At 40.3% G+C, this 24,755-nt stretch overlaps 1 protein-coding gene across 1 annotated transcript in view; it reads left to right on the top strand.

Moving 5' to 3' along the window:
• The first annotated feature begins 3,691 nt into the window (after positions 1-3,691).
• Positions 3,692-24,755, top strand: part of LOC134657292 (ceramide synthase 6-like) — a 30,803-nt gene continuing 9,739 nt past the window's right edge. Inside the window, exons 1-5 of the mRNA XM_063512874.1 lie at positions 3,692-3,979; positions 4,933-5,047; positions 9,598-9,819; positions 17,413-17,634; positions 18,430-18,548. Of these exons, the coding sequence (XP_063368944.1) occupies positions 3,801-3,979; positions 4,933-5,047; positions 9,598-9,819; positions 17,413-17,634; positions 18,430-18,548 (857 nt within the window). The 5' untranslated portion in view covers positions 3,692-3,800. The remainder of the gene's footprint in view (positions 3,980-4,932; positions 5,048-9,597; positions 9,820-17,412; positions 17,635-18,429; positions 18,549-24,755) is intronic.

Genomic DNA, 24,755 nt, shown 5'->3' on the forward strand with positions numbered 1-24,755 from the left:
TAAATGCTTTATATAGTTTATATCAATGACATAAGTTAAGTACCTTGACATGAACAGTTTGCTCTGATTAACTGTATGCATAAGCAGGCGTGGCTCACTCCGCGATTTCGTCGCGTCGCTACAAGTACATGCGGCCCACACCATTTTTGGTGTCTAGCCATAGTAGTTGCCGCGCACCGCTACGGAATGGACGCCTGCTTGCGCCATCTTGCCGTCATATCTGTCGACTCTGTCGTAATAGACGCGTTTTGTTAGAGAGTTAACCTTCTGTACCTAGTTTACTACCTATCATTTATTCTGTGGCATAAGTAAGTTTTTTTTAATGTCAAAGGCGGTTTAGACTCTCGCGCGAGCCACGAGACGAGCCGCGAGCCGAGCCACGAGACGAGAGTGTAAGCGGTGGGCTCGCGGCTCGTCTCGTGGCTCGCAAGCTCGTCGAGCTAATATAATTTAAACACTAACGGTACGGCATAAGGTTTATAACCGAATGACAAGCCGAACGTGAGTGTAAGCGGTGGCTCGCGCGAGAGTCTAAATTGGCTATCAGAATTGTATGAACACCTCTTAACATCAATCTAACTATACCACTACTAGTGTTTCTGTTTAATAATTCACTATACCTAAATACCTATGTAAAATTGCCGCTTTTTTCTACTGACGGAAATGGCCTGACAGACTATAGGTATTTTAGTCACACTACCGTGTTCAGACGCTTTAACCATGTGTCCAAGTGTTAAAAAAAGTTGAAATAATCTTTAATGGTTTCGTGCCTTTGATATATTATGTTGTTATTACGAAAGTTGATAATTATGATTTAAATAATAATGTTACTTATTGATAGAACGTACACTACATAACGGCGCTTTTTCACAACCGTTTTAAAACGCGTTAACTGCGCTAAAGCCCCCTCCACACTCGTGCGCGAATCGCGGCGCGACGCCGCGAACGCGAGTGTGGAGTCGATTTCGCTGTGTGGAGGGGGCTTAACATGCGAACAGCGAAGTTCGCAAATTTCGGACATCTTTCTTTGAAACTTAATTACTTTAATTGGAGTAAAAGAGAAAGGTGCCCGCAGTTTGCGAACTTCGGGGTTCGCGGTAGACCCTCTGGACTGGGGCCTTGTTCAAACTTGATTGATGCTGTGTTGCGTTTTGTTTGACACTTGTTTCAAGTTTATAGAGAAGTGGTTTATATTTTTACTATGAGAAGCGGTGTTTGTTTATGGTTAAATTGCATTTGTATTGAAATATTTATAATACACAATTCGACACCTATAAACATTGTTTTATTTAATGTGCTGGACTCACTATAGTTCGTTTTTTTTGCATTAGAAAGAATTTGAAAGAAGGTAAGCGATTTTGACATGTCTTTTAATTGAAAAACACTTTTTAAAAATCTTAAACTATTACTTATGAAAGCAGATGACTATAAAAGATCGTATTAGATTCATAATTGTTACATATTTACCGTAAGTAATTTTTAAAATGTGTTTTTCAATTAAAAGACACATCAAAATTGTTTACCAAATTTCTAATGCAAAAAAAGACGATACATAAGAGAAATTCGATATCTATAAAGAAAAAAACCCTTTACAAACTTTGTTTAAGTATAGAGTCTGTTCGGAAAGAGTCGTAGAATGTATTGGGCCCCATACATTCCACGACTTTCCGCACAGACTCTAGTGCCTGAAAGTGGAGTACCTAAATGGTTATTAAAAAAAGGATTACATCCATTACGGTGACTCGTTTTTCCGAATGATTTTCGATCGAAACACCATCCGGTCGGCCTCCTATGGGTTCCCACATTAGCCTTTTGGCCGCCGGACCTAGTCCGCAAAGACGCTCACTCACACGCCAGAGCAAATTTTAAGTAAACAACTAATAAAAAGTTTAGGGATTGCAAATAGTGATATCGATATTTACAATTTATGGTAAAAATCTTCTCAATTTGGCTTTGTTCTTATCCAACTTTAATTTATTTCGAAAATGCCAAAAATTAACATATTTTTTACACACGACAATGTTAAAAATAAAGGTCTTTATCATTAAAAACAACCACTAAACAATATCGATTCATGACGTAATATCACCGCACTAGGTTGTACAAGAAGTCGTTTATACAAGACAACGGCGCGCATGGACTGTCCGCAGTGCAGACCGACAAGGACTGTTTCCGCGCGGATTAAGTAATAATAGTCTCTAGGTCAACGGCGTAAGCGCTTGTCGGTACGTAAACTTTATAAGCGTAACGTTAGAGCTGCGCATCGTGTGTCGATAATATAAATGTACCGGAACTGCATTGGAGAAAATTGCACGTGGGTTAATTGAATTGTCAATGAGTGAAGAACAATAATATTGGAAAAGGGTGGGGATCGGGAATGTTCGGGAATGCATGTTTCACATTCAACATGTTCCTTAGATGAGCTTCTCAGTTCCCGTATTACATCCTCCCTACCATGACAATTTTTCGTCAATTTCAAATATATAACATTCTCATAGTTAGGCGACACTGACTATATATATATAGTCCTAGCGTCCGCCTGTACCATTCTTGTGCGAAGCGGTCACTGCAGGGTATCACTCCCCACTACACTATCATCTTAAAATGAATCTTTTGTTCTGCAAATAAACCACAAGGACAGATTTACTTGTCTGACTCTACTATCAACAGCTGAAGAAGCTCCCTGAACTTCAGCTATAGTTAATGCCTGTCTTTCTCGTCTCGTTTTACGTATTCTACTTACTAGTTACCACCAATTGGCATTTAACAAGTGTTCAAATGCTTAAATAAAACCAGATTTGCGATTTGATATTTATTTTGAATATTCTCATATCGAGTTAACATTCCCATCCCTAGCTGTCTTGTATACAAGACAACGGCGACGAGGAACAAGAAAAACGTTGAAATCTGGAGCAATTTTTTTGAGAGCCTTATTATAAAAGAATGGATTTCTATAGCTGCAATAAATGCAATTTTTTTTTAAACAAGGACCTAAAACATTAACATGAGTGTAAAAAAAAAATATAATTGATATTTTTTCCACATTTACCGAGCGGTTGAATTTTTGTCTTGTATACAAGCCAGCGGCGCCAGTGTATCGTTCTATCGTTGTCTTGTATACATGCCAACGGCGGTCAAAGGGTTAGGCGACATCCCCTTCTATTATATGTGGATGTCCCTTTCTAACAAAAGCTGTCAAAAAGTGACATCCGCTTGTATTACAAGTCTGCAGCGAATTTGATAGCCCACGCAGTGCAAGTGTTGTTTATAAGTCACAATTTCATAGAAGTTTGACGTTTAAAATAACACTTTCACTGCGTGAGCTATCAAATCCGCTGCAGACTTTTCTTGGTCTGACTCTACAAACTTTTGAGAAACGGGCCCCCGAGTAATCCCTTTTGATGAAATGAAAGTTATTCAAAGGAATTTTTGCACACTGTGAATGCGCAATAGACAGAGAGAATCATACTATCTTTGTCTTACACTAGTACTAGCATCCAAAAGAAAAGGATGATTATAGTTTTTTTTTGTTCTTATTTACTGCTTAGTTAGTTTGACCAACTATACATGCGCAACATGAACGTATAATCAACATGCTTGTTGATAAAATAAAAAATCGCCTCTAAAACGTCAAATTTGTCAGTGCTTACTTCATGTGTCAAAAAAGTCAATGAACTGTCAATTTTCAGTCCCTACTCCATCGCGTCGCGTGTCGTTCGGCCCGCATATCATTACCGCAAATTATCAATCATAGAAACCTTCCGGAGTGAAAACAAGTGTTCTGTTATAATAAGTTCGCGATGCTTCGCCCGTTTTTGGATGCATTTTGGAACGAAGATGTGTGGTTGCCGCCCAACACTACGTGGGCAGATATAGCGCCCGGCCCAGACAAAACGGTCACCTACACCGACCATCGGCATGTTTTCCTTCCGATACCCATGGCCCTGGTCTTTATAGCTCTACGCTTCGTTTTAGAGAAGTAAGTACCGGTTTATTTTTAACCTAGTTTTCTGAAAGAGCAGTAGCGTGGCCCGGCGTTAGACTAAAAACGAATGACACATTGATAATGCGAAATGAGTTAGAAAGGAAGTTAGCTCCAAATGTTTCCTGTGTAAGTGAGCAGTGGAATTGAAATTAAAATTCGACCTGTTCCAAAATTAAATAACTTGAAAATGTTAAAGGTAAAGAGATAAGCCCATAATCCAGGGATTTAAATTGGTAAAATTGCCATTTTTACATTATTAAATTATGACTTAGTGTTCAGATATGGTCACAATTTACTGGGTTCATAACTCTGCATTACATATTCGAATAAAAATATTAGCATATCTCCTATGCATATAACGTGTTTAGTCGCGCAATATCTTAAGGCAACCAATATATAATTATGCTTAACTACTTAATTGAAGTTCCGTGTCTGAAAGTATTAAAACTGATCTTGTTTTTCATAAAGAGACTGTCACTCCGGCCAACTTTTTAATATCCCTATACTAGTTTATGTGCAATAAAATGACATACATACAAACATATTGTGTTGCGACGATCTTTTTGTGAATGCATTTTATTTTGACATGTAAAATATAAAGTACTTCCATGAATCTAGTATTTTAATTGAATCAGGCATGAGGGTTGGGGGAAATGACCGAACGGGATAGTCTTATGTATCTTTCAGTAGGAGTAGCAGCGAAAGCGCTATTATTGTTTGTCTTTGTCACAGTCTCACATTTTTTTTATTCCTGACCGTAAATTAGTATGGGTTATGGTGGGCAACAAATAAATTCGACCAATCATAGTGTCGCATTGCCTATGTTTTGGCCCTCACGGCATGCGTATACCACTTCTATAGGATCCTACCTACTACACATTTTCAATGAGAAATAAACTAATCTAAAATCTAATCATACATACCTACATAATTTTACATTGTTTCAGATATGTGTTTGCTCCATTTGGCAAGTCCCTAGGCATTAAGGATGGTAGAAATAAGAAACCTGCACCCAACCCTAAACTGGAAGCCGCCTATAGGGCCAACCCTGCTTCAAGAAAGGTAATCCTTATAATGCCTATTATAGGTTAATTTACCACTTATCTCAGGCAGCTACAATATTGGCCGCGCGTATCTAATACCTTTAAATGAGCAATTCTTGTTTATTTATTTATTTATTTATATATATATATATATATTTCGGGGATCTCGGAAACGGCTCTAACGATTTCGATGAAATTTGGTATATAGGGGTTTTTGGGGGCGAAAAATCGATCTAGCTAGGTCTTATCTCTGGGAAAACGCGCATTTCCGAGTTATTATATATTTTCCGAGCGAAGCTCGGTCACCCAGATATTATATCTGATGGCAGCTGATATTTACAGAAATTATCATCCAGGAAATGTCAGGATTTTCAGACCGATGTCTGGAAAAAATGGGCTTTTGTTAGGATATTCCCATTTTTTCATGCGGTAACCCTAACTGGACCTAGAACATGATCAGGTGATAAAAGCAATCAAATAGTACAGGTAACCGGCCATTAATAAATCAACCTCTACTATCAACCTAGCATGATCAACAACCTAATGACATTCGGTCATTACTCAAAACAGCAAAATCGACCTTAAAACATAATCTCAAAGGTTAAAATTCGCTTTTACGCGACAAGATTACTTCTGACCTAGGTTAAAATATGACACTGCAAAAGCAACCTTAAATGGATAGGCATTCGATTCAAATTGCGTCATATTTGTTTTGAAATCACGTTATACACGACATAAAAACCATTGCATTGTTTTGTTTATATTTACAATTTTTATACGAACGAAAGTGAATCATAATGCTTTGTGTTAAGGTGCTATTTGAGATACGGTGGAAGATAAAAAAGCAATGTCATTTAAATTATATATTATAAATATTATAATCAGTGCAACATGTTTGCATATTAATTAATTTTGATGTTAAAGTAATGACATCTGGTTAATCGAGTTTTATTATATTATAGACTACTTTTTTTTTCAAACTTGCTTGGTAACTTTCTTACTTGCGTTTTAGATGCATCTAACTTAGACGCTGACAATAATTATACAAATAAATATCATTCAGCATAAGATCTATATAAGCCTGACCAGTAATATATGATCATTGTCAAGAGGGCGCTGTTATTCTCACGTATAGGGTGACAGTTCAGTATAGTATGAAAATACCTATTAGTTCCAGTGAAATTCCGCAACATGGCGCGCGATCATATATTCCTGTTGCCTTTGAATAAAGCTAAAAGTTACAATTTACAAGCGGAAGTCTCTTTCTAACACATAGGGTGTTTAATAACGAAACAGTGTTTGACCGTACAACCTATGTATTTATTGTGTACAGTCGCCATCAGATATACCGGAGCGGTCGAGGAGGTGAAAATATCTGAACACGCACTCTAACGCTAAACACATAAAGGCGTGTTCAGATATTTGTGAGCGCCTTGGCCGCTCCGATATAATCTGATGGCGACTGTATTACCTATATTCATTTTGTTTTAGATAAAAGCGAAATACATATCATTGTATCACTACAAATAATTAAGTAGGTATACTAATTCTCAGTTTAGTAGCTCACAATGATGTTTATAGGTTTCTCAGTTGAATCTGGGCTCCTGGAATAGAACGTTTAAGGCTTGGCCAAACACACAGCGCGACGCAGCGCCGCGTGATGCCGACGCGATGCCTGTTCAAACAGCGCTCGCGCGGATCGCGCTCTCAACACGCCCTCATCGCGCGCGCCACCGCTCGCTGCCTAACGTCCGATCCGACTGATTGTGACCCGCGCCGCGTGGACGCAAGGGGCCGCGCGGCGCGGGACGCGACAGAAGCGGGGCGTGATACCGGCGGGACGCAGTCTGTTTGACGTAGGTAACCTGTTAGCATGTGCCGCGGTCGCGCGGCGCGGACGCGGCACTGCGTCGCGCTGTGTATTTGACCAAGCCTTTAGTTGAATTAGAACACTACATTAAACGCCGTTCTAGATTCTACATAATCATAATAGCCTATTTGTTTCGGCAGCTGTCTGGTCGGTAGCAAGGAAACCTCTAATGATTCACTTCACTAAGTTGTAATTTCTCTGGCAAGAAATGTAGCTAAATACGTGTATTTCGAAAAGTATGAATATTATTCCATATAAGTCGAATTAGCCCTAAAAATTATATTAATCAGACTGAAAACTGTTCTGATGCTTAATGTATATGTAGAGCCAAATTTCTGTGAACATATCGCTTATTATCGCTGAAAATAAGGTCACCATTGGCCTTCGTATGATCAGTACCAATCGCGACACAGTATTAGGGTTTAGATGTCCTAGAATCTAGGACCTAGATGTAGCCAAAGCAAAAACGAGCAATTGTTGTGAAAGCGAAGAGCATTTTACGTATTTACGGCACTGTGGGTGCATGTATGTGGGCCGAGATCATTCGATAGCAGCCGTACGACTTAAAACATGGCACCCACGGTGAAATTATAGGTACATATAGATATTAGATATTAGATAGAATACTCTATATTGGCACACCTCAGTAGAAAGATACAAAAGAAAAATAATTGATTAAATGTAGAGGCAGACAACAGGCGATCTTATCGCTAAAGAGTGATCTCTTCCAGACAACCAAACAAATGTTTTAAGAAGTAGCAATAAGTTGTATGAAAGTGTCTGGATGTTTCAGTGTACCATCGCCACTGTTAACTGACAGTTCATAAACCTAATTTTCATTTATGGTATCAATCGATCGGGTTTGTTTTTAGGATCAAATGTCTATATACGCTTCTGGTCTGCTCAAGTTACAGTACTAGTTTCTCAGTTGAATCTAAGCTAGCACAGTTCCTAGTAACTTACCCCCTTATTCATAAACGTTACAATCAGTTGATGATCGTCGTTTGTCCCTCTCTATGGCATAACGACAGATAGGGACAAACGACCATCATCAACTGATAAAGTTAGCAGCCGTTTATGAATAACGCCATTAGTATATAGGACTCTATGTATTAAGTAGACATTCATTTACAATATCTTTCGAATGGCGAACAACGTGTCAAGGGCTTGTCGCGGGCACATTGTCTTAGAACGAGTGCAGAGGGCCTACCGCGAACCACGTTCGAGGTGTTGCGTCCCTGTCACACATACTTACGAATTTACAAGTGCGACAGAGAGGTAACACGTCGAACGTGGTTCGCGGTAGGCCCTCAGGTTGCCCATTCATTCGTTTCTCGTTGTACGGTGCCACCATTGACCTATATCTCAGGACTGACCTTACGGTCAATAAGAAGGGGACATGACCCCAGTACAGCGGTGTGACACCGCTACAACGCGATTGGCTGATGAGTTCGCATCACGCGCGCGATTCGGCGCAACTAGTTGCGTTAGACTGCAAGATTGGCTCGAATTCGTGAGTGACACCGCTGAACTAGTACCATTCTAAGTGCCCGTAAGGCCCGTCCTGAGATATATACGTCAATGGGTGCCACAGATATGTACCGCACATATTTACATCTGAAAACAGGCCCAGTTTGGCCTCTTTAGGCTGCCTTTCTTTTCTACTGAGGCGGAGAACGGAGATGAGTGGAGTATTTATCAGTATGCTGCCCGAAATTTGCGATTTTTGAACGCATCATAGAGCGTTTATGCGTGTGTAGATAATCGTTCATTGTCTACATGTCTCTAACCAAATAAATTGTAAAACTATCGGGAGTTTGTGAGAGATGCGACCGTCTTACAATATCTTGTGAATGACCGGTGTGTCAAGGGCGTGTCGCAGGCGTACATTGTCGTAGGACTGATGTAGGACGCCCATTCATTTCTTTCACGATGTTTTATAAGTTTCAAAGTCTGTTATAAAGTAATAGGACGTGAAAACTGAGGTCTATCGGAGTCTGTAAGAGACTACCTATTTCTTTGTTCTACTCATAAAATAAACTTACCTATTTAAATAAAAATAAACCTAATCACAAAAAGAATACCCCATCCAGCAGGTCCGCCTGTGGCATGGTGCCTCGTGGTTTCCTCGCTGAACCGCCAGGGCGATTCGTTGTGAGAAGAAAAATAAAATTAGATTGAACAATGTTTAAGCTCACAATTTCACTTAGGTACCTATCATTTCCCGTTATTCGCACGCGTTTTGACATAGATCTTACATTTTCTTATTCGAATTTCGTTATTTGATATCCATTTGGAAATGGGTGGAAGGAGTTATCTAAAGTAATATTATTACATGTTTGATAAGTTTGATAACGTTATACGTGCGATAATATTCCGTTGATAATTTAATAAGGAAGAATGTCTGGTTCGCATTTACAGTATATTTACTAATAGATTAATTATTATGATTGATCGTGGGAAAATAGGAGTTAGTGATAATGAGGCACGAACGTCGCCTAGTGGCTAAGGTTTCATTCTCATTACCAATACTTCGTTACTTAGTTTTGTTGCTAAACCCTAATAGGCATGTTCAAACCTGCTTTAAATCTGTTTTTTGAAGTACAGTCAGCAGCAGAAGTTGCTAAGCGGGCGAGGTGTTCAAAATGATCTTGACGCGATCTTATAATATTTATCTATTTAAATTAATTTGTCAACAGTTGGCAGCCCTAGCGAAGCAGAGCGACATGTCCGAGCGGCAGGTCGAGCGCTGGTGGCGCCTCCGTCGGTGCCAGGACAAGCCCTCCACGCTCGTCAAGTTCTGCGAGAACGCGTGGAAGTGCTCCTTCTATGTCTGCAACTTCATCTTCGGGATAGCCATACTGTGGAACAAGAAGTGGCTGTGGGACATAGATCATGCTTATATAGGATATCCTCATCAGGTAAGAAGGTTTGATGATGTTTTTATACTTATCTTAACTCTTATACATACTTTAGGGCAGCGGTAGGCAACAGGCGGCCCGCGAGCCTCCCTAATGGCTATTTTGTTTGTATGTAATATTGACAACCCCCTCCCGCTTGGGGGAGCGTACACTTGCGTGTGGGGCCGAGGGATCCTCTCTCGTATAGGGCTTTACAGCCACGAACACAAGTGTCGTAACCGGGATGCTGCTTAAATATCTGACACAGATGGTAATATTGACAAACAAAAATGTCTGATAAAGTCATAAATATTAACGAAGTGCGGCCCGCGTCAACTTCGTTAACTGCTATGTGGCCCTTGGCTGCTAAAAGGTTGCCGACAGCTGCTTTAGGGTTATTGCAGACCTATGATCGATATTAAAGCGGGAATTCTTGCAAGATGACACGGTACCTACATCTTTCTTGGCACCACTGATATAAGCCTCTTGAACTAGACAAACATTCGAAATCTAGAGCATTTTTTGCACTAAAGTCCGACTATGACATAATTGCGGTCGCGTGGATATCATTAATCGGTACTTTGTAGCGCATTAACCCGAATGATGTGTCGAAACGCGGGTCTGATCAATATCAACTTGATTGGAGAAAATGGTGGAGCATTGTCTGAAGGCAAAATAAATTTCGTAAAAAAATACCATTCGTCCTGTTACTTATTTAGTAATAGACACTAGAGGCTAGAAGTAAGGATTAACTGAAACACGTAAACATTCGCATTCGGTTTGCAACTTTGCATGCATGTAGTACATCTAAAGACACTAAAGTCGCTAATGTGTGTTAAAGTGCCCTTCAAACTGACCAATCCCTGTCTTCGACGCTCCATAAAAATGCACTAGAGATTTTAAATCATCGTAAAAACAGTAGCCATTTGCCAATGGTAAGTTTTCATTGGGCAAATTGTCAACAATGGGTACGTCCAATTCAACCGACCGATCAAAACCCGCAATGTAATGAAACTCACATGCGAGTTCTCGCATCGTCTAAGAAATGAGCCCTTATACGGGGCAATCTATCAGTCATAATGTCATTTGAAGTATGTAATTATTAACATAAAATAACTATTAATACTAGTACTAGTCAAGGGAGAAAAAAAATGTAATTAGAAAATGAAACTAAACGAAGGAATGACATCAATATTTTTCATGCCATTCTTACTGATTCTTGACTGCAATACGCACTTTGTCCCCTGTTTCTTAGAACACATATTTTCGATTTATGACTGCCTATTGTGTAAACGAAAACAAAAGTGCCTAAAGGAAAGCCTTATCACGTCCTGATAAGGTTCACAATAAACCAGTTAACTGTGTCATCGGTGGTGTAGCAAAACTGAAAGTATTCGGCGAAATGAACTTTGGTCCTATTGTCAAATGTTATGCCTATTATTCATAAACGTGTTTCAAATCTCTTTTCAATTGTGTTGCAAAGAAAAAGAAGCCTTTGTTAGTTACAATGCAACTTAAATTTATGGATAAGGTGTCGTTAAAATTATTCTTTGAAGGTTCAGAGATAACAAGGCCACAAAGGTTGCTTTTATTTGCAATATAAGAAGGCCTCGCGAAGATGAAAATCGTTCGTAGAATACGCCAATGCATCTGTCGCCCGACACATTTTTTCTATTTTTGAGTAATATTTAGGATATAAAACAGATTTTAATGAGTTAAGGTTCCGTCACACAGGCGCGTTTTCAGGTATGAGCGTTTTATATGTAAAAGCGGCGCGCCCCGCCCGGCCTGCGTGGAAAACGTGCCTGTGTGACGAACCCTTTAAAGTTACTTTGGCACGAATATTTCGAGGTTATATTCATTTATTCATCGAGGATTTACCGAAGTTCCATTGTATAAAAAAAATTGGGCACTTGCCTCATGGGACGGAGCCTTATTCACATAACATAACAATTATCTTAATTAATAAGAAGTGACGTCATTAGATAAGTGTCTCGAATGACAATAAAAACATGTCTCCGCCCTCCTTTTAAAAGGGGGCGTTAGCTCAACCGTCGGTAAATATTATGCTTTCAATTATAAAAACAGAATAGATACTTAATCAATAGTTAGTCTTACTAAACCGATGTTTGAAAACGCAAGGTCTCGTATTACTACGTTGTCCGTCCCTAACGCTTAGCCCTTCCAACGCCACGCCTATCGTTGCGAACGTTTGTCAGAATCCGCGAGGGTTGATATTGGGGTATAACCGAATGCATCTGTGGCTGTCTTTGGCAGGCAAAGCTTCAAAGAAAACCTAATACGCGACTTAAGGATAGCAACAGTCAGCCCACGTACCGCAACATTTGTCAATATTGCCTTACCATATCAAACATTGTATGGCTTGAAAAATAGTCGCTTCACTATTATTTAGACCATCCTTACACAGGGATAACTAAACATGGCTAGTACCTAGTTGGCAACTGCGACGCGATCAAAAATTTCAGTTCCCACATGAATTTATCGGAAACAGGTTGTCCCGTGTGGGAAATACCTTAGTGCAGGGCTTTCCAAACTTTTTGACGCCTGTGGGAATTTGCCATTTTTTTGCAATGCTCCTCCTCGGATCCAAATCTACCTACCATACAAGTTGTAGTTGTCGACACATGGCATAGATCGCCTCACGACGCCCTTGGGATAATGCCGCGACGCCCCGCGACGCACAGTTAGTGTAAGGCCTGAGTGGACGCTCGAGTTGGGCGTGCAGCGGGGCGGGGCGTGCGGCGTGCATGTTAAACAAATGCAAACGTATAGGAGCGGCCTTAGTGCACGCTGCTCAAATTACTCCTGACCCCGACGCCACGCTGCACGCCACGCTGCACGCCCCGCCGAACGCTCCGCTTCAAGCGTCCACTCAGGCCTTTCACTTAGGGAAGCCCTGCCTTAGTGCATCATTTTTTATCTGACCATACAATATTTGTCATGGTAGACAAAGTTTACGATACTTCTTATCGTTACACATTACACAATACTTTATTGTACTTTGTACTCTTCTAAACGATTACCGTTATCAAAACAACGCAAGTGCATCTTAAAATGCACGCAACATTAACAAAAAACAAACATTTTTATCACAAATGGAATAAAAAACTAGTTACTTACAGGGATTTTTTTACTGTGTTTTTACCTTTTTACGGTGGCCTTGCGCCAGTTTTACGATAGTGTGGCAATGTTCTAAAAAATACGTTTTGTTTAGCTATAATTCGTTGTGAAATCTACGGCAAAAAAATAAACAATACAATTTACATTGCAGACATCCTCAAAATCGTTGAGTTGATTTTATAAGTTGCTTTATATTTTGACGAAGCTCTTAGTACATTTTAGACTTTAATAAAGGGACATTCCACATTACAAACGTATAATAAGCAGCCCCGGACGCAGCTTTTAATATTACCCAATACACAATTTTCCCCGCTATTAAAAAAAGTCGCCATTGGTTACTAAAAGTTTTTATTGTCTATAATAAAACACACGATTCAAGCCTCATCTCCTTTATCTTAAAAATTCTGCACAAGAAAAAAGGGAAAAAAAGATGATGTTACAGGCAGAACCTTATAATATGGTGTGCCATGTAAACTTGTAAAGGCTTAAATCCATATCGATTCAATTGTTAAGTTTAGTTTAGACTAGAATGCTTTAAACTAGACTAAATAATGCATAAAAGCGTAGGCTCCATCGATTCTAGTAAGCAGAGTGACCTACTCATCGCTTGGGTAAGTAAATAAAAACTTGTTGTATCGGAAACGGTCAAGCGCGAGTCGGATTCGCGCTTCGAGGGCTCCGTAAATGTCATTTTTTTCTTCAATGGCCGCTTAGAAAGGTTATATCTGTTTCAAACTATTTGAATATTATTTGTACTATTTGTGAGAGATGTTTCAGCAGGTACAGTCAATTAATTTAGTTTCCTATCCATTTCGTACCTTGTCACAGTGACAATCAATACGAAAGTCGCTAAAGGCCTCATACTATTGTAACTGTGACAAACTACAAAATGGGTAGGAAAATAAATTGTTTGACTGTACCTTCTTATTATGATTACTTCGGTGAAATATTTACATAAGTGCGTATAGTTACCTATATTGTTTAGATACATAATGTAAATAAACTTTTAGAGGTTTTGCGAGAGGGCAATAGGTTAGGTAGGCTTAGAGAGAAGTTGTGGAAAATATCCGAAATGTTGGATAAGGTCTAGGAAATTTCAGGACAATTTTACAAGAAACAAGGGAATCTTTAATTATGATTCTTTTACAATAATATGAGGAATTTTCGAAAGCCATTTTAAATAGGAACTAGCTGCCTCCCGTTCCTGGAGAGCAATAGTTTGAATTAACACATTCAGTGCCGAAAACCCGACTATCGGGTATTTTATGATTTCGTTCCCAGGCCGGACGACCCGATAGTCGGGATCGTGGTACTACACCTTTATATGAAGGAATTTTTGTGGCCTGGCGCGGATGTCTTGTTTGGCTGGGTGGCAATGAATGTGTTAAAGGGTTTCATTAGTAGCACCCTTGTACTACGGAACCCTAAAGCGGCGTATTTGAACACGATTACCACTTACACATTTGCATACGTATTCAGGTTAACTGTCACCGGGTTAACGACCTGTCACATGTCTGAAAGGTCATTACTCATTACTAATGATATAAAGTGGTCGTGGAGTTGACAACTGACAGCAACATACTTAACTGACTTGAGGTGGACCTTAACGTGTTTGTAATAAAGTCTATAATGATACGATAGTCCAGACTATGCGTCAAAACTATGTACCGTTATCTGATAAAGAAGAAACGCTTTTTAGATAGATTTTGTAGCTTGACTCGCCTATTGCTATCTCTATTCCACGCGCATAATAATTATGCACTACATCGGTACATCGAATTTAAACTGTTGTGAGACATACTAACAGAATAATTTTTCTTTTTTTAATCTTTTTTTTAATTATTCAATACATCTGTACATATTTTTATTTGGAAAAGTATTCGAGGGTGACAGATAATTTTGGCGCGTTGTTTCATACGCTGCTATAGTTTGTCAAAGGACTGTCTCATTTCAAACATAGATAGACACATACTATCTTTGTCTTACACTAGTACTAGCACCCAAAAGAAAAGGATGAGTATAGTTTTCCTAGTTCTTACTGATTGACAAATTGGTTTGACCAACTATATTGATGCTGACTGTAGGACTAGGTATATAATGTACTAGCAGTGACATACATATGAAGAAAAAAACAATTTTATTAATAACAAGTTTTTTACTAAGTACTTTCGAATGGTAAATTTACTGTACCTATGGATATAAAAAAAAACATGTACAGTCAGCAGCAGAAGTTGCTAAGCGGGCCAGGTGTTCAAAATTACCTTGACGCGACTTTATTGTTAAGAGAATAAGAGCGTGTCAAGGTAGCAACTTCTGCTGCTGACTGTATATATTACGGGGTTATTAGTGATAACCGCTTGAGGTCTATAAGGTCCCTTATGATTGTGAAATTATACGCGACGATGTGTTGATTGCTTAATTGTTTACATTCTGTTGATTTAAGTGAAACTGGAAATTAGTTTTAACATAATTTAAATACCCACAACAACAATATAACAACGCTATTACGAGTATTTCTTACGAGTGAATTAAAACATACATATCTATAACTTAAATTTTATAATCATTTTAAACTTATACGAGTATATCAATAGGGTTTTAACCTTCAGAAGACCGCCCTTCAGATTCAGACACGTGAATCAAAAAGTAAAATTAAACATCTTTCATATTTTATGAAATGACTCATTATGAAACCCTTCAAAAACTGCACACCTGTAGTAAAGACGCATAATCGATTAGCATCTAATCTACACATGACTCATGCCAGGGAACACCGATCGTATGACCATTTCTGATTCATCGTGTCAACAGAATAAATACACAATAATAGATAACACGTAATAGTCAGTTTGAGTTGTTACTGGTAATCGTATGAAACCATTGATAAGCAGAACAGAGGGCCTAGCCAAGGTGCCAATTGTTTGCTCTTCCATAAAAGTGCGGCAGAGACATTAGCGTATAGTTGGCTATGGAGGGAACGATTGGCATCTTGGCTAGACATCCTGATATGCATCATCATTGTAAATATTAATTTAAAACTCAAATTGTTATTTATAATCAGATCGGCGGGGGTGAGCTATTTTCCTTATAATTTGACGAGTCTTACGTCATATTATAAGGAAAATAGCTCACCCCCGCCGATCTTTGTTTATAATACTCAATATAATCGGTGGCAATGTAGCCAATAACTAATAGACATATGAGGTCCTATACCTATTAAAAAGCATCATCATCATACTCAAGTATTTCTGACTGATTAGATTTAGATAGATTTAGACAATTCTTGCTGCACCCAATCTTATTTTTATTTAAACATTGTTTTGCTTTTGCAAGAAATATGAATGAGAGAAGTGCCGCATGTTGTTATCAGTGGAAGCTACTGGGAATTTTTATCCCACTTTTACCACTGGTAACAAAATTTTAGTGGCAACTTTTGGGGATAAAATCCCACCTTTTATCCTAATGTTGGTGGTAACTAGTGGGAATAACCCGAAGTGCCTGACTGTGAAGGTATAATTGTTATACCTAAGTACGTCTGCGAAGCTGTCTTAACTATTATCCTAAAAAGTACGAAGTACCTATAAACAGATAAACACGCTAAACATCATTCCACTCTATTTCTAGTTCCAAGTTTAGTGCATACGCTGCAAGTCGCTATCAACTGTCAATAAGCACAAGCAGTATTGATTTATCGCTAATCGGATCAAACTTTACAAGTTACAACACCAACAGGTCGGCAGCGGTCGGTGTTTACTCTGTTTACATTCCGCTCTTGACCTTTCTGATGCCGGTTCGTAAACAAATGTTAGTCATGCCTGATTCCGCGATTAACCTGCATTCGGGGATTTTGGGGTAAGCGGAAATATGATTGAAATTATTCAAAGTATACGGTAAAATACGTACCTATGTGCGAATTGGGAGGAGAACTCATGTCTACACAGCGCGGTACAAATGGAATATGGACTTTTGCATCAGACTCAAATCGCGTCCAAAAACTATACTTACAGCTACCTGCTGTTTTCTGATGTGGTCTGCTGATTCGGCCCGAAAAACGTGCCAAATTCCACACAATTCGGCCCAACAAAACGATTGCGAAGGCCTGGCTCGGGTCAAAAAATTTGGAGACACCTAAGTCTGGTAGGATAGAGTCAATGAATGGTTCTCTATAATATAGATCAGTGGCTCGATTTTGTACAAATTTTGCCTTATCACTAAAGCCTTAAAATAAGGTTGATGAAGTCAATCATGGGCGAAAGTCGACATGACATTTATACATTTTTAAAGCTGTCAGTAACACTACAGATGTAATGCATAATTGTTTTCCATCGTATTTTCTCGGAAACGTTCGTATTTGTCATGCTAGTTCAGTACTTTTTGTACCGAGACTGACTGAAATAGCAAGACACGTTAAGTTTCCGTGAAAATGGGATGGAAAATAATTATGCACTACATCTGTAATCTCTTTCGTTCCAGGGCCTAACGAACGACGTGTGGTGGTACTACATGATCTCCTCAGCCTTCTACTGGTCGCTCACCATATCGCAGTTCCACGACGTGAAGCGGAAGGACTTCTGGCAGATGTTCGTTCATCACCTGGCAACCATCATGCTGTTGTCCTTCAGCTGGATCTGCAACCTGCACAGGATAGGGACGCTAGTTCTGCTGGTGCACGATTGTGCTGATATATTTGTAGAGGTGAGTGTTTTATAGACTTCTGGCAGATGTTCGTCCACCACCTGGCAACCATCATGCTGTTGTCCTTCAGCTGGATCTGCAAACTGCACAGGATAGGAACGCTAGTTCTGCTGGTGCACGATTGTGCTGATATATTTGTTGAGGTGAGTGTTTTATAGACTTCTGGCAGATGTTCGTCCACCACCTGGCAACCATCATGCTGTTGTCCTTCAGCTGGATCTGCAAACTGCACAGGGTAGAAACGTTAGTTCTGCTGGTGCACGATTGTGCTGATATATTGGTTGAGGTAAGTTGTATTTGATCAGCGTATTGCTAAACAAAACACTGGTTACTCTAGCTAGACGATTAAGGTGTCTTGGTGTATTGTCCTCGCCGGGCAGAGATGGGATAGGAGCATTCCCATCTGCTTCCGCCTCATGTATGGCAGCGGTCACGTGGGGTAGGGACAGATGGGAATAAACCGTTGTCTTTTACGGACTGGTTTCAAAGAGCCTTCCCGAGTGAGTAAAAAGGAAAAGAAATGTTCCCTATTTTATCTGTTTGGTCCCAACGCCCACATTTGGCTAGCAATGGGTATATTAAGGCAAAACCCTTTTTGTACAATAAGGCATTCCTCACATTGTATGCGGTTCATCACGCTGCTCCAGTGTGCAAGCGGGCCACCCCCCTATACATCCATCATACTCGCTCGCTCAGACCCTGGGGCGTTATGCGGTTCCGCATCAGCTTGATAAGTGATTGATAAAGTCTGCTGATCATAAAATGTCGATAATAATTTAACCGTGTCGTTTTCAGGCGGTGAAGGCCACAAAGTACGCCAACTATCAGAGGACATGCGACACGCTGTTCCTGGGGCTCATCGTCACCTGGATCACCACGAGGATCTTCATCTACCCCTACTACATCATCTGGAGGTGAGTGCCCCACTTATTGATGAGCGGTCAAAAACTTTCAGAAACGAATATTATCTTCGGTTACTCATGATATAAAACTACCCCCGGTGTCACCCATTGACCACGAACGCTGTAAAGAGTGTAAAGTGTTTGAAACGTCGGGATGTATTAAATAAACATTATACTTACGCGATTTAATCCCTTTCTTGTGAAACATTTCACATGGAAAAAATCGGAGACTTTGTAACAGTTTAGCTGTTGTTTAGAATTCTAGAAAGTAAAACAACTAGTACATAATAAAAAAACTATATTAAAAACAAAGAAAACGATTTTGTAAAAATAACTAAAGTTGAGGGTAGGTAGATTAGCAGATCTCAGAGGTGGTTCTTTATACAATTTAAAGCGAGCCCGTATTCACTTGCACGCACTTATGAACGAGTGCCACTTCCCTGCTGTGCGCTTGGTGCTGTGGTGGTTGCGCATGTAAGTGGTGGTGACGTCACGGCCTTGAGGTCTTCACGGGTCAGCAGGGCAGCAGGTGGACTCCGGAGCCAGTGTTGGTAGTGTAGGTGGTAGGACCCCTGGAATTTATCATTATTGGACATTTAGTAAAATGTCCGATTTTGCGTTACTGCCTGCAACATTTCGCCGCGTGAAGGAATAGCGCAAGATGAAAGTGCAGAAAGCAGGAAGGCAAGCTCAAAGCATTAAATAGTGATCAGTGATGTGGTAGAAACATACAAAATCAACTCAGTACTATGGAGTAAGTACTTATGCAATGAAAACTATTAAATTCAAAACATGTAAAGTGGAATTTATATTGAAAAACAATAATGTTAGCCTATAGCAATTAAGTTTTACTCTAGTTGTATTTAATCTACACATTTATTTGGAAATTGCAAATCATGATTTCACTTTTTAGGCAAGAGGGTAGAAATTCATTACGTTACAAGGAACAAAGGAAACCAATTGTACAGAATTACAGCGGCGAAACGTAATAAAGGATCTTAACTACAAATTATGCTAGGCACACACCTTATTAGGAAGAAATAACTATCTAATGATATAATTAGCACATAGTAGCTATAAAATATAATTTTGCAACACTCACCCGAGCGGGGGAAAACACTAACGCACAAAATAAATTTAGAACATGATAGTTTCTGATGCAATTAATTAATTTTCCGACGGCACATTTTGGAAAGATTGCATGAGCCCATTATTAAAAATTTAGCTGGAGCGAACACATCGCGCCGCCGCGGAAGTCCAAATGGCCGAGCTCCATGCACGTGTGTATCAGGATGGCGGGTGTACATCAACAAATGGAGCTGCGGTATACGTCAGGAGTTAGTGCTAGCAATGTGCCAAATGTGCGCCAAAATTGGAGCAATGTGCTCTTTAAACTCCAGAGATATTTAAGAAATAGATGACGCCCGCCATCCTGACGTCAGGTTGGCGGGTGCATTTCCAGATCCAGCTAACGGCTGCCTACTCAAGGGTGAAAGTACTGCCTAAGGTTAGTGCTCGCAATGTGCTTCCACATGTATGAAGCACAATCAAATTCAGAGAGCGGTTAAAGAGAAATATGGAATTGAGTAAATATATATATAGACGCCTGCTCATTTTAAATAGCAATATTACATCTTCATTGCAGGCAGTTCAGGCACACACAAAACGTGCAGGCGCTTTACACAAAAAGTTTTTTATTTTATTTTTTCAATAGACGTGTTACTTATTGAACTTGTGAGAAACACGCAAAAAACTCGTTTAGGTACTTACCGTAAAAACGAACACTCGGTAAAATATTTATATTACTCTACGACCAACTATTACACATATTAAGTGTTACTATTGCTTGAAACTGCAACATTTTCTACAAATGTGTCTACGTTAACCCATTCAAAGCCAGCGACTCTGCGTATGTGGGTATTAGTCGAGTGTGCTTAGAGCATAAAAAGGTCAATAGCGCTGGCGGTACACCGCGAAAATCAGTAAAATCCTGCAAATGGTGTTAAAGGTATGAAAATCGGTACGATTGATCTTTATTATTATTATCCCTTTATTTATTTTTCCTCTTACGTTAGGTTATTTATAATATGAATATAAAAGTAAAATATAAAAACACTTACAAAACAATAAAAAATACATATAAACACATTATAAAAAACCTAACCTAGGATGCCGCCGGCAGCGGGGCAGGGCCCAAGCTACCGGTGGTCAGGGCCGCAGAGAGAGGAACCGGCGGACTATCCGCGCCGTGTCCAAGATCACCGCCTTCTGCATCTGGCCCTTGATCCAACCACCTAGCGAGAGTCTCTCAAGATGTTGGTCGAGACTCTTCGCTATTAGACCGTTCGCTGAAACAACTATCGGGACAATGATCGTCGAATCAACATCCCACATGGCGGTTATCTCGTGAGCCAAGTCTAGGTACTTACTGGACTTGTCCTCGGCTTTAACGAGATTCTCATCATGGGGGATGGTGATGTCAACGAGCACGGCCCGGCGTTGCGCTCGATCTATTATCACAATGTCAGGCTTATTGGCTACAATAGTCCTGTCAGTGATAATAGATCGATCCCAATAGAGCGTGGCACGGCCATTCTCGAGAACTGGCACAGGTGAATACTTGTAGTACGGTACTTCGCGGTCCACAAGACCGTATAGAAGAGCAAGCTGCTGGTGAATAATCCTGGCTACGAGATTATGTCTGTGCAAGTACTCGCCGTTAGCAAGATGAGAACAACCGGAAATGATATGCCTGAGTGACTCTCCGGGACGGCGGCATGCCCGACAAATGTCGACCGTACCGTCCCTCAGGATATATTTCCGATAGTTGTTCGTCATCATTACTTCGTCCGCAATTGCACAGGCAAAACCCTCTCTCCGAGGGTTTTGCCTGTGCAATTGCGGAAGGTTTCTCCGAAGAGGTCCCCGAATCGTAACCAGTTCACCGACGCGAGCAGGTCCACATCGGGTCCCGTGAGGGCCTTGTAGAACCGCCCGTGTAGCACCTTACTCTCCCATGCCACCTTGCGATCCGCAGTACTTAGTACCACAGGTTTGCGCCAGTTCTCGTTTGCCAAGGAGAGCGGCGTGAGGTTCCTGTCTACTGCCACCACATCATTGTTAAGGAAATAATTCCTGAAATTGTACACCTCGCGGTTGTGGAGATCCTTGGCGTTTAGGAAGCCTCGGCCTCCACATTTCCGTGGGATGTACAATCTCATAACCGACGAGCGTGGGTGTAGCATGCGATGTGCGGTGAGCAGTGATCGGACCCTCCGATCCAGGGCGTCCAGCTCGGTCTGAGTCCACCTTAGTATGCCAAAGGAGTATGTGAGTAGGGGCATTACCCAGGCGTTGAAGGCGTGCACTTTGTTGCCTCCTGACAAAAGACTGTTAAGGACTTTTGTGAGCCGACTGAAAAAGCGCTCCTTCACCGACCGTCTAATACCCTCGTCCTCAATACCCAACCCTCCAATTATATAATTATAGGCGAGCAGCTATTGAGCTGATGAGCCTATGTCACACAGTGTCCAGTGTTATATAGATCAAAGTTTGTATAGTCATATCACTTCACTAGTAATCATCAGTCTAACTTATTGCTTAAAAGCCAATTGTCCAATCTGTTTTTAAACACATTGACCGAGGGGGCAGTCACAACACTATCCGGTAAACGGTTCCAAGCCGCCACGACACGGTTGGACAAGGAATGATATGCAGCTTTAGTAGTAGTGGGAGTGCGAACAATTCGTAGGCTGTGACCTCGGGTCTCGCGGCTGACAGTTCTCTTATTGATTATTTTGTGGATGTCAGGGTGGTTGTAACAGTGGGTGACAATCTTAAAACACTCGATGAGGTCTCCTCTCACTCTCCTAGCTTTGAGTGTGGGCAGCTTCAATACCATTAGCCTTTCTTCATAAGGCAAGCGTTTCAGCTTAAAAGGAATCTTGGTGGCTCTTCGCTGCGCACTTTCTAGAAGGTCAATGTCTTTGACGAAATAAGGATTCCATACTTGAAAAGCATATTCTAGCAAGGGCCGGACATATGTTTTATAAATTTTGATAAAAGCTTCAACAGATATGCATTGAAATGAGCGTTTTATAACATACAAGAACGAATTTGCCTTTTTGACTATGTTATTTATGTGCTCACCCCACTTCAGGTTATTTGTAACTGTCACACCGAGATCCTTTTGGGACGTCACCGCTGCAATTGGAGAGTTCCCTATCATGTATTGGACCATAGGGTTTCTTTTACCGAGGTGCAGAACTGCGCATTTGTTAACATTCAATTTCAATATCCACTTCGAAGTTAACCGATTCAAATCAGCTTGCAGCTGGCCCGAAGAAACATGAGGGTTGGCAAAGAACTTGCCATCGTCAGCAAAGAAGCACGACTCTGACTCTATTAGTGCTATTAAGTCAGTCACAAATATTCCAAACAGGGTTGGAGACAAGACAGATCCTTGAGGTACTCCACTCAGCACGTTTAGTGGCTGAGACAGGCAGTCACCGACTCGCACACTGAAGGTTCTGTCTGACAGGTACCCTTCTATCCATTTTAGTAGCTTTCCACGGATTCTAGTACATCGTACATTGCTAGTACATCTTCAGAGTGAGTCTTCTACTACAAGACAAACAGTAAGCCTGTCTGAACAAGCAAATGCGAATGCCACAACACCATCCCATAATCCTATACTATCACCATTTTCAGGTTTATCATTCAGCTTCAGTGCTCCTTCCCCTGGAACAGCTACTTTTTATTTGGCTTATTTTTTACATATTTTCTGTGACTACTGTCCTTTCGAAAACTTCTGCCCAAGGAACACTGAAACTGCAGAGTAGGATGTAGGATGATAAACCTGAAAATGGCGATGGTATAGGATTATGGGATGATGTTAGAGCATTCGCATTTGCTTGTTCAGAGTGGCTTACTGTTTGTCTCATAGTTGGAGACTCACTCTGAATGTACTAGCAATGTTATCTGATTTGGCGATGGTGGTGGTGGCATGCTGGTCATGGCTAGCAGTGGTCGCTGGGCTGAGGTCGCTATCTGTTGTTTCATGATCGCTGTTTGATAACAGGTGTAGGTGCTCTAGAGAAGATGGTAAAGATGAAGGCAACTGCTGCTGTCTATTTCTGATCTGACCCAGGGGTGAGGAACAAGAGCCACCAGATTGCGAGCTCTATTTTGTTGATGTAGCCTTAACCTTATCTGTAATATTTGTGGCACTTGAGTAATATAGTTAAATACTTTTAATAAATAGAATATCGTAATTTGTCCTAAAATCCTAATAATTTCTTACACAGTAAATATTCTGCAACCTCCTTTAAAGATGCATTTAAAAAAGCATGTTGTTAGTAGAGAAGCTGGCGGTGTGCATTTGTAGATACATACAATAAAACGAGTTCATGCTATCTATAACAATAGTGCAATGACTAATACGATGCGTAGACGCAGCTTTGCATAAGAATGCACAGTGTCAAGTTTAGGGTACGAAAGGGCTTTCTGAGCCAATTCTAAAAATATATCACATCATTCACATCATTACATTTCAGTATTTTTTTTTAATTATAATAAAAATAATTTTCAAAACATACCAAGTTTGGGCTTCTCGTTCACAGGGACCCGCCCGCTATCCCTTATAGAGGGTTTTGTAAGGGTATTGCATAAGGCTTAACTCACCATACCCTTTGCCAGACGATACCCTTTCATTAAGCCTTTAAAACCCTTATATAAAGCTAGCCCATTTGAGTAATCGGTAGCCCAATACCCTTACAAAACTCTTATCATCCGCTCCGCATATGGCTTATAAGGGCTACCCTTATACCCTTATATAAGGGAAGCCCTTTCAGCATATAAGCGTGCTAATTTAAACCGTCTACCTTGTTCATAAAACACACATTACTTCGAATCCGAGCGATCGTCGGCGACGGCGGTTTGATGTGAGCGGTTTTCACGCGCTTCCAAATAAATGATCGAAGCCGCTCTTGTTGAAATACGGTTCAATTTTCAATGGCAAAGAGTTGTGATTGGTTGTTGCTTTTCTCGGGTCGAGCGCATCGTCACGGTGCTTTAGTCTTAGACACGTGCCGATATTATCAATAACTCCCGTTACAAATAATATACCTATTGCTACTGATTACGAATCAAACTTAGAATAAAAAAAACCTAAAGTTGACGCCGTTCACCGGTATTTTATATATGACTATCTGTTACCCG

This window comes from Cydia amplana, chromosome 19 (genome assembly GCF_948474715.1).
Source record: "Cydia amplana chromosome 19, ilCydAmpl1.1, whole genome shotgun sequence".
NCBI classification, from domain to species: Eukaryota; Metazoa; Arthropoda; class Insecta; order Lepidoptera; family Tortricidae; genus Cydia; species Cydia amplana.